This window comes from Pelophylax lessonae (assembly GCF_965119305.1).
Source record: "Pelophylax lessonae genome assembly, chromosome: 11".
Taxonomy (NCBI): Eukaryota; Metazoa; Chordata; class Amphibia; order Anura; family Ranidae; genus Pelophylax; species Pelophylax lessonae.
Window position 1 is genome coordinate 180,305,809 of NC_138778.1, and position 11,223 is coordinate 180,317,031.

Below are 11,223 nucleotides of genomic sequence, written 5' to 3' on the forward strand. Positions count from 1 at the left end.
CCAGCCTTTAACTGCCTATCTTTTAGATTCCTTCATATAATTTGTGTTATTTACAGTTTCACAGGATTTAGTTCTCAAATAATTAAAAAGTTAATCTAGATTCATAAATAAATTTGTTATGAAAATGGCATGCTTGTTGTTGACAGGGTATGGGGTTGCGTGTTTGGGGTTTCTTTTGTGCATACCAGACCCAGCATTCACACTTGAGTATTGTTGCAGGGTGTGCTATAATGCCCTTATTAATGTGCATTACCACAATACATGACAACACACCTGCTCTATGTGCATTGTTGGAGCCATTCATTGTGTGTGTGTGTTAGGCCAGGTTTACATATGTGCGGGTTTCCCTGCATCCAATTTGCAATGACGTGCGAGCGTGCCCAGTTCACACAGGTCCGAGAGGCCGTGGTCCGCATTTCAAAAGGGTCCTGTGCATCTTTGGGTCCAGTACAGGTTTGAATTCAAACAAACATTGGCACCTGAACTGGTGAATAGGGACGCACCAGACCCCATGCTGGAAAGCACAGCCACACGTACACTAGATCAGTGGTCCTCAACCCTGGCCTACAGGGCCCACTAACAGGCAAGATAACTGAAATACATCCCAGGTGATATAATTTGCTGCTCAGTGATTGCAGTACTCTAGTCTGCATCTCCCCAAGGTAATACTTAAAATCTGGCCTGTTAGTGGACCCTGAGGACCGGAGTTGAGGACCACTGCACTAGATTACCAAAAGCAATTACACGCACATGAACTTTAATGGCATCCCAGTCTTAGTCCGTAGGGTTCAATATTGAGTTGGCCCACCCTTTGCTCTTATAAATGCTTTAACTCTTCTGGGAAGGCTGTCCACAAGGTTTAGAGTGGGGTCTATGGGAAGGTTTGACCATTCTTCTAAAAGCGCAATTGTGAGGTCAGGCACTGATGTTGGAAAGAAGGCCTGGCTCGCAATCTCCACTCTAATTCTATCGCATTGAGGTCAGGACTCTGTGCAGGCCAGCCAAGTACCTCCACGTCAAACTCGCTCATCAATATCTTTATGGACCTTGCTTTTTGCACTGGTATGGCTGCAAAGGGTGGGTCAACTCAATATCGAACCCTACAGACTAAGGCTGGGATGCCATTAAAGTTTGTGTGTGTAAAGGCAGGCGTCCCTATACTTTGGTAATATAGTGTATGTAAACCTGGCCATACCCCCCCAGTGCACTGTACAGTAACGCACCATAACACAATTACTGTGTGCTGCATTTTGAAACGGGTCATGCAGGTTTTTTTTTCCCCCCTCTGTTGTGGTGATTGACAGCTCATACATAATGTACATTTTTAAAATGCATCACAATGAGCCCACCCCATGCAAAATAACACACATGTGACACATAGAATGTGAGTTTTTTATTTTGTCCTCACAGTACAAAAATAAATAAAAACACAGGAGTTAGACACAAGCTGGAGGGTTTCTGTATTTCCTCCATACCCTGCATTAGTGTCATTCACACACAAAACTACACAACGACTTCATGTAAACCAGGAGATGCTACATGTACATTAACCTGACAGCCCGCACCCGTACTGCCATGTTCAGGCCCAGATACCAGTACGGGAACATGCATACCCTGTGTACATGGGTGGGCTACAGTCGGCGGTCATGCACTCAGTCACACATAATACATATTTATATACATCTATGTATATTACACAGGCAGAGTCCAGGTACCATGCCAGGTCACACAGCCTGCACACAACCAAAGCCTTTATACAAAGGCCTTCCTCTCCTTGATTGGAATCTAGATACTGCTCTCCCCTACAGAAGCCCTGTGTATAGCCTGTCACCGTCACACCGTCTCTCTTCTAGTAGATTACCACGAGCCATAAGGCTCTACATGGTAGTGGAATATTAAAGAGAACCTGCTTCAAAGCAACAGACTGGTGTTGAAAGCCTCAAATGGAAGTTGATCTCCCTGCTACTTATCTAATATAGAAGAAGCATTTTCAAGCACACCCAGGGCCCTTTACTTTTCATATGTGTACAATGTACCAAAGTGTACTAAATTATTTCTCACAACAACCAATAGGATTCAACCCCGACTTAAAAGCTTGAATCAAATTGGTGACGTATCCAGCAGAGAAGGGGTTTGAGGAAGCAGACCGCCTACCTCACATGCCTTGAAGAAGACTGCAATGGAACACACAAAATCCAGATTAGAACTACAGGCGGTCCTCGGGTTACAAACAAGATAGGATCTGTAGGTTTGTTTGTAAGTCGGAACAGGTAAATTTTTTAAGTGTAGCTCTGGCCAAAAAAAAAAATGTTTACATTTTTTTTGGATAGCATAGGGAAGGGTTAACACTCCTGTAACATTTGTTTTGCGGTCTGTACCCCTGTTCAGAAGATTTCACCTCCACTTTCTGTCCCTATGACAATTGGATTTTGAATATTTTGGGTTGTTGTGGAAACCAGTATTGGTTATAAAGCTTCAGTGGAGACACCTTTTTGCCATGAGAACTCTTACAGGAGTGAATTCCCCTTCCTAGGGGTAGATTTCCGCTCACTTCCTGTTGTCTCCATTTAAGTCGGATGTATGTAACCCAGGGGCCGCCTGTAATTGATTTTAAAAATTCAGTCTCAGTTTGTTGGATAGCAGTAAAGTTCACCAATTGGTGCCTTAAAAATGCTCCCTAATATCATGCTACCAGGCAATTACAATGCAGTTTGGACCTTACTGCTTTTAGGACTTTAATGCCTCGTTTCCACTGAGTGGTACGGTTCGGTACGGTACACATTGCGTTTCCACTGCCAATAGTACCCTTACATGATAGGCGTGGTGTAGCAGGAAAGCTGTGATAGGCGATTCTCTGTCAACCAATCAAAGTTCTGCAGAGTGTAGCTCCACCCTGTTGGTACGGTACTAATGTGCTTGGTACCCCAACGAAAGGGTACCAAAAAGTGGTACGGTTCGGAATTGTAGTGGAAACGGCATAAATAGCGTACCGAACCGTACCAGAAAGCTCAGTGGAAACGAGCCATTACTATAGGCTTCTTTTTTCACATAGCACTAGGTCTATCCACACTACTGATTAAATCTTATTAGTTAGAACTTTTACTCCAGCAGAGATACTCATTGCAACAAAAAGGCAGTGCCTGGCACAAATAAGGACATCAGGTAGATAAGTGAATAAGGGAGTAGCTTCAGTTCTGCATTCTCTGCCCTCCCGTGTTCCATATAAGCTTTAATTACTGCCATCCATCCATCCTTAACAATAACTACACTAAGACTAAATAGCTACAAGTCCCAGCCCTTCCAGTCACACTGGTAATAGTAGATCCTCACCCACTAGAGGGCCACAGAGGGTCTGTCAAGGAGAGGAACTTCTATGTCGTCTGGCACAAAAGGTACAAGCCTTCACTGCATGGACCTGGAAGGGAAACCTGCATCCTACCAGCAAAACACAAAATGAAAAGTCTCCACAAATCTAACACTGCACATGTAACAAAAAAACAGGAAAATAAAACTCCTCGTCCGCTAGAACACAAGGAGTTAATGGCACATTGTACAGGTAATGTTATCATAGCAGGCTATTCTAGAACAAGCACCCATTACATTACAAAAGTGCATCTTTATCTTGTTCATGAGGGCATATTGTATACAGCTGTCACTGGGTGAATTACCGTCATTCACGTGTCTCAACACAGGTGCAAACATGGTTAGCGGTATCTTTGAAAGGATTCCTTGGAATGGGGCTGCCCGATTCCAGTAAAGGCAGGAAGCCATAAAAGCTTTTGGATCAGACTTGCGTTCAGTGACCTGATCCTTGCTTAGTTCATTGTTGTCTGTCAATTCGAGAAATGCTAAAACAGGGGATCCTGGCCCTGAGGGATTGGAGTGGTTTAACTCAAGAGTCTGACTGTGGAGGCTGCTGTATCTGGCCTTTCTAAATCTTCTGCAAGACAAACTGTCTGGGTCTCATGCATCTGAGCAAAACCATTACTTGTCATCTAATTCTACATTGAAAATATGGACCAGCTAGTGTATGAATTGGTATTCCTGTAGGTTTTAATCCAGGTCACCATTTTTACAATGTACAAGCTATTGGACCACCTTCTACTTCTTGGTCCAACTTTTGAGCTGAACATATAAATAGCAAATTAAAGTATAAAAGGTAAATATGAATATAATGCATGCTGGAGAAAGGCACCAGCATTCCAACGCTGCTATCATCTACCCAAGTCCCACCACATTTTCAACATTGGGAGCTTTTACCCACTGACTAGATTTTGCCTATCAAGGTTGCCAGAAGCTTTTCTTCCGAGACTTTTATGCACAAAGCCTTCTTCAAAGAAGAAAGGTCATTAATCTGGTGGTTTATTACTGTACTTTATATGGACAATACCAGTGATCATTAGAATTCAGCCTCCGTTCACTAGTCTTTCACTACCTGAAGAATTTTGTGCCAAAAGGTTAAACACTAAGAATATTAGCTCCCCCCAGCTTTCAGAGCCCAACTTGTCATTTTCCAGAGCAGGTTTGAATTTGGTTGGTGGCTTTGGGAAAATAGTGACAATTCATGGTGCAGCTCTTTGTATTCCATGTTGGGCCAACGGGGTCTGCAGTAGGGACTTTGCCAGACAGGTCCTATATTCGAATGAACTGATCTTATTCCATAACATGGCCGCCTTCAAAATGTTTAGATTACAGATTAGGTGCCTGAACTAAAAACTGCCTGTTCTTCCCTACAACAAATTCAAGTATTAATGTAGTAGTTGTAGGTTTAATTCTGATGGTCCTTCTTTCAGACACCTTAAAATAAAGTGCCCTATAGCAGTGGTCCTCAACCCTGGCCTACAGGGCCCACTAACAGGCCAGATTTTAAGTATTACCTTGGGGAGATGCAGACTAGAGTACTGCAATCACTGAGCAGCAAATGATATCACCTGGGATTTCAGTTATCTTGCAAATCTGGCCTGTTAGTGGGCCCTGTAGGCCAGGGTTGAGGACCACTGCACTAGAGTAAATACTGCCATGGATACTGGACCAACAGCCATCTGTGCAAAGCCTCAAGAAAAAAAAAAAAAATAAATAAATAAAATTATCACAAAAATCCAGCCCTGGCTATGAATCCCAACAGGAAAATGCCAGGCACAGCTGGCGGGCCTCCCCAACAAAACATTTATTCTATTATTTGCTTGGTCCTTGCCAACAGGCAAACATATTGTAAGGGTATTCTCACCTGTATGCAATTCCTACAACCAAAGAAATATTTTAATACCCAATTATTCAAACATCTGTCTTTTACCAGCAAACCATTGAATGGCCATTTTGTACACGAACCATTTAAGAGAACTGGTCCATTACAAACAAGCGGCATCATGTGATTAGTTCTGCAGATCTTAACCGGTACATGGCTCAAAAAGGCTGCCACCAATGTGCCTGCTGGGTGACAGTAACACTTTAGCCAGAGACCCAGGAAGGCAGCTTTACATTTCAGCCCTAGGACATAAAACCCTGCTACCCTGAGCCATTTCACAGTGATGCGATTCTGTTCCTGCTTTTTGAATGGTAAACTAACATAATATATTCACATTAGAGGGATAATATAGAGAGATTCAGAGAAAGGACAATGCAAAATACACTAACCCAAAGCAACCAATAAGAATTCACACTACAGTAATCTGACAGCTTAACTGCCAGCAGCCAATCAGAACTGATCTTCCACCAAGCTGACCCATTCATTTAAGTTTGGTATGTTGCTATGGGCAGTGCTGCATATCATCAAACTATGCAGTTATTAAATAGGTCCATGAGTTTTCAAAGAAGGGAATGTCTGATCTCAGGAATTAAGACACTTGGCCTGGTCAGGTTGTTCATTCCGACATCTAGAAGATACAATGAATTTGCAATTCAATCCTATGGGTAACCGTGCCTTTGAACTAAAGAGGTGGGTAAAGCAGTGAACAATTAGTGCAAAACATGGGGTTTTATAATAAAAGAGAAAAAAGTGGGGGGGGGGGGTTACCCCCGTTTTTCAATAGAAATACAATTAGGCAAATTTTGGTTCTTAAACTAAAGTGGAAACTATACTCTTAATAAAGCAAGTCCATCCATAACTTAAAAAAAAAGTTAGGAATATCTATAACTTAAAAAAAAGTTAGGAATAGAATATTCTGTCAGAAACAATGTGCTCAATAGAAGAGCCCCAAAATGTCTGCGGGACCCTTTAGCGGTGAACTAGAATTAGGACAGTATCACACAGTTACGCAGTGTACTGGAAAAAGAAATCCCATAGCGGGACTTAGGGACAGAATCCAGAGATAGAATATTCCAAATTTGAGTCTTCACTTATGGGTGACTTTACTAGGAGCTGCTAAAGTCACCAAGACGCTCCCATTCTTCATGCTTCATTGAAAATAAACAGGCTGTATTGTTACACAGTTGCCCATTAAACCCCCAAAATTGCTTCCCTCATTTAAATGGGTCCCCTACTAGGATTGGGATTATTCTACAGCAAGGGTCTCCAAACTTTCTAAACAAAAAGGGCCAGTTTACTGTCCTTCAGGCTTTAGGGGGGGCCGGACTGTGGCCAGTAGGAGTAGAAAATGTCCTGGCATCAGTGCCCCATCATTGGCTTTAATGAATATAAAGAATAGTGCCCCATTGTTGATATCAATGAGAAAAATAGTGCACCATTGATGGTGTCAGTAGAGGCAATGGTGCTCCATCACTGGTGTCAGTTGGTGAAAACATGGGCCAGGTAAAGGCAAGCAAAGGGCCACAGTTTGTTCTACAGGTTGGTAAATACTCTGCAGCTTCAAAAGGGACAGGCAGAAAAATCAGAGAAACGGTCCCCATGGGCCAGGTAAAGGCAAGCAAAGGGCCACATCTGGCCCCCCGGGCCACAGTTTGTCCTACAGGTTGGTAAATACTCTGCAGCTTCAAAAGGGACAGGCAGAAAAATCAGAGAAACGGTCCCCATGGGCCAGGTAAAGGCAAGCAAAGGGCCACATCTGGCCCCCCGGGCCACAGTTTGTCCTACAGGTTGGTAAATACTCTGCAGCTTCAAAAGGGACAGGCAGAAAATCAGAAACCGGCCTTGTCAACATGTTTTTGATGGTGCAGGTGCTAGGGCTTCTACCCTTGCCCTCCCTTTTCTACTTGGTAAGGTGCAGATTCTGAAACATGCATATATCTTGGGTACCAGACACCTAACATACATGCTTGTTCTAGAACAGAAGGGTAAGACTCGTAGCCCTGGAACATGCAGCTGCAAAAACAAGTCTGCAAAAACCGCTCCCATAATCCCATCTTGATAGGTTCCCTCTAACTAAATGCATTGACATTTACCTTTATTATTAGGTGTCCCAAGCAGAAACATTTTTCGGTGCCCTGGGATAATAGTCAGCTCTGCTGCAGAGTATCTTATGCTCTATCTCAGCAATGAGAGAAAGACCACCAAAAAAAGAAAAGTTTCTTCTCTGACAATCTTATACAAGCCAATAAACAAATATGACGAAAGCATAAACCTCCTTCCAATGATGGAGTAGGCATCTGCAATAAGCTCTACTGTAAGGAACTAGAAAATAGTTAACTTATTTCTGTCTCTACACCAAGCAGTTAATACCCAGTAAGAAAAACCATATGCAATTCTGCCATGCATTGCATGGCCTTCTGTCACCTCAGCTGTGCCAGTTAAGGGTTAATGAGATTGCACAATAGCTATCAGGTTAATTAGGATGATAGCCAGAGATTTCTTTGATAGGCGCAGACATAAGAAAGGAAGTTAGACTGATGGATTATCCAAAGAACAGAATAATGTCCAAGTCTCTTTATACATGCCACCAAAACCTCACCAGACCTGCAGAGCATTCCTGCACAGAGAGGACTGCAGAACATTGCACCGTGTAAACTATTTCTTGCTTGAGACCTGCCAAGCACTACAATGTGACAACTTCTTCTGGCCAAGACCTGAAAAGGGTTTTCAAAATCGAACCAGAATTCCAGTGTTAAACCCTGCCAGGGGCCACAGTTCTATTACCAGTTTCCAGCAGAGCATTGCTCTGAACCAACTCTCCTTCGGCAAAATACTCTCATCTCTTATACCGTACATCCTCCCAGCCCCAACTGTTCATAGAGTTCACCGATCCAAGCCTATCATCAGCCTGTTCTTGTCTTCTTGGCTGCCCTCAGCTTTCAGATCAGCAAAGATCTGCGTGAAATACTGGGGGTCTGCATTGATGCGCAGCATCTTGGGGCTCATTAGCCCAATGACAGACAGGCATCGGTCCCAAAAGGCCTCTTTAGAGCTTTCCACTAGAAAGGGCTTTAGCGGGTAAGAGATTTCATTGCCCATGTAGGAGTAGGATAGGTATACACAGGTCAGTAAGGAAGCCTGTAATTCTTGCTCGCTGGCCAGCTCTGAAGAAATGATGTCTCGGCAAAGCATATACAAGAAGACCACATTAGCTGGGGTGATGAAGCCTTGGTCCTGCCACCCCTGGAGAAGTAGAGATCGGTCTACACTTCTCAGCCATAGCACAGGGTCTGTAGGTGAAAGGTGCTTCAGCTTGTAACACCTTCGGCAGAGAAACTCTCCAAGACATTTCAGCAGTTCACTGGTGGAAGCCTGCACCACCACGCGTTTCGGAGAAGAGTGTACTTGCTGCTGCTGCTGGGACAACTTAGTGACAGAAGACGCTGGATCCTTAGAAACAGAATCTTTTGAGTCCTGCGTGAAGCTGGATAAGTTAGCACAGGAGAGGGACTTCTTAAGGTTCTCGCTATTGAGATGAGTGATGTTGTTCTGGTAACCATTGTTGGTCTGACTCTTTTTCGGTTGTCTTTTTTTGGAAGAGACTGCCACAAGTCGTTTCCATGGTAACACAGAGATGAAAGAATGTCTCTTGAGAGATTTTCCATTCTTACTATTCTGGACGGCAGTGTAATGAGCCACGCTGGATGAGCTGCCTTCAAACAGTCCCGCCTTGCGGTAGCTTGGGGATATGGAGAGGACAGTCCCCATGGTTTGGTTGGGTCTGACGACAAAGCTTCTTAAGGGGCAAGTCAAATTTCCAGCATCATTTCAGGGTGTTACTGCTTAAATGAAAACCTAAAAAAGAAATTGCAATTGGTTATTACTTTCTACTTGTAACATATGTATCAAATATACAGAAACATCCTTTCTACCACATAAGGGCGACATGTATCTAAGCCCATACATTAACCTTCAAGATACACCATATGACAAAATGGGCTTGGTTTTTTTGTAACTAGAACTTTTCATTGTCCTTTTATTTGTTCGATCAATCACATCAGCCTCTGGCCCTGAAGAGGCTTAGGGCTCCTGTCAGTGGGCTTTTGCTCACTTCAGGCAGGTATTTCATTCCCATAAGTCTATGGTAATGCAACCCCACTTAAAGCAGGTCAAATGTGCGTCAAAAGGAGGTCAACTGCAGAGTAAACACACCTGCCAATGAATTCCTAATGATCCCAAAAACATTTCAAAAACTTATACCATCAACGCAAACCCATCTACACAGGCCCTTAGACCGCATTCACACTGAAGCGGCACGACTCCTGCACGACTTCGGGGGCGACCTGTGAAGTCCCGTGCACCGCGACTTTGGCACGACTTCACATAATGAATGTCTATGCAAGTCGCCCCGAAGTAGTACAGGACCCTTTTTCTAAGTCTGAGCGACTTGTGTTTCGCTCCTATTAGAACGGGTCCTGTAGCAGTCAATGGACCACGACGGACCACAACTTGTCAGGCTGACAAGTCGTGGTAGTGTGAATGGAGCCTTAGTGTGTATGTAACCCCCAACAATGAAGGTCTTTTATTTGCTATCAATTGGTCTTATATATATATATATATATATACACATATACACACACTATCAAAAAGAGGTCTTGCTATACGTTGGAGAACTGCAAAAAGAAAACAAAAAAAAAAAAAACGATCATGTCATAAATTTAGACTTTTCCTGTGTAATCTCAAGGGGTCTAGTCTCCCAGTTCTTGTCCATAAGCTAGGGCTCGGAAGTTGTGTGATAAATAATCGGGGGGTTTCAAGTAGTATAGAAAACGAAAAACTAGTTAGAGCCCACGCCAGACGCTACAATTTAACTTCCCTACTAAGTCACTCACACACCCGGGCCAACTGGTTGGAGGCCTATTACCCTTTTTAGATTGAGTCCCTAGAAGAAGAAGACCACACAGACAAGAGAAGAACATAGAAACTCCATGAAAATAGTGGCCTTGTGGAAACTGAATCCAGAAACCAAGTACTACAAATGTTACACCCTCCAGTCCTTACCATGCTGTTCTATCAATTTCTTTTTTTTTTTTTTACCAAACATAAAACAAAGTGGATATATGAAATGTATTTTATGGGACAGTGGGACTTTTTCAAGTCTAAAGCCCCGTACACACGTACCAAATGTCGGCCGAACGATCGGCTGTCTTTTGTCCGGTGCTGTCCTGTTGGCTGAAAAGTGCTAAAGACTGCACACGAATTTTGTCGGCCAACAACAGCCGACTGCAGAAGTGATGTCATGTGATGGTTAACTTTCCGTGTGTTTTTTCTTCTCTGAGCATGCCCAGTCTTGCTAATCTGCTGTTTGTCGGCCGAATTCTGTAATGACTGGCGAACAATCGGCCGTTCTGGTGACGGCCAACAAATATTTTAAAGTCTGCACGACAGATTCTGTTCGGCCGAAAATGCGCTGTCGGAAGCATCATACTAACAAGCCTACAATCGGCCGATCGGTCGGCGGCCGAATATTTACGGCCGACAATCGGTATGTGTGTACGGGGCTTTAGTGTCAAAGGAAGACACTTGAGTAACCACAGAGATTCTTGCATTTTTCTAATACATAAGTGTTATTTGTTAATTCTTCCAAACTTAACGACAGAGACCCCATTATGTCATATTCAGCACAGAAGGTGGATGGAGGCTCCATTTTCAACCCTATAGTGACATTTTTAAGCGATGGTCCCCAACCATTTCCTCAGGAGTCAGATGCAGCTCTTGGCCAACTTTAATATGAACCTCAAGAAGTAATAACTGGAATAACTAAGCACCTGTTTAATCAAATACTATGCATAAGTAATTAAGCAGAAGTCTGATTCATAAATTACCACATTTCACAATACTAGACATTGGGGTGCAGTTTTTTCCATTCCCTCGTTTGGCTAGATTGCTGGCTGTGACTTTGACACGTATGTCAACAA

General features: G+C 43.2%; 1 protein-coding gene across 1 annotated transcript; it reads right to left on the minus strand.

Annotated features, from left to right (window-relative positions):
• Window positions 1-7,541: 7,541 nt before the first annotated feature.
• CDK5R1 (cyclin dependent kinase 5 regulatory subunit 1) lies at window positions 7,542-9,096 on the minus strand. Its single transcript, XM_082272620.1, has one exon. It carries the CDS (start codon window positions 9,011-9,013, stop codon window positions 8,129-8,131), a length of 885 nt encoding a protein of 294 aa, XP_082128746.1. The 5' UTR covers window positions 9,014-9,096; the 3' UTR covers window positions 7,542-8,128.
• Window positions 9,097-11,223: the final 2,127 nt, after the last annotated feature.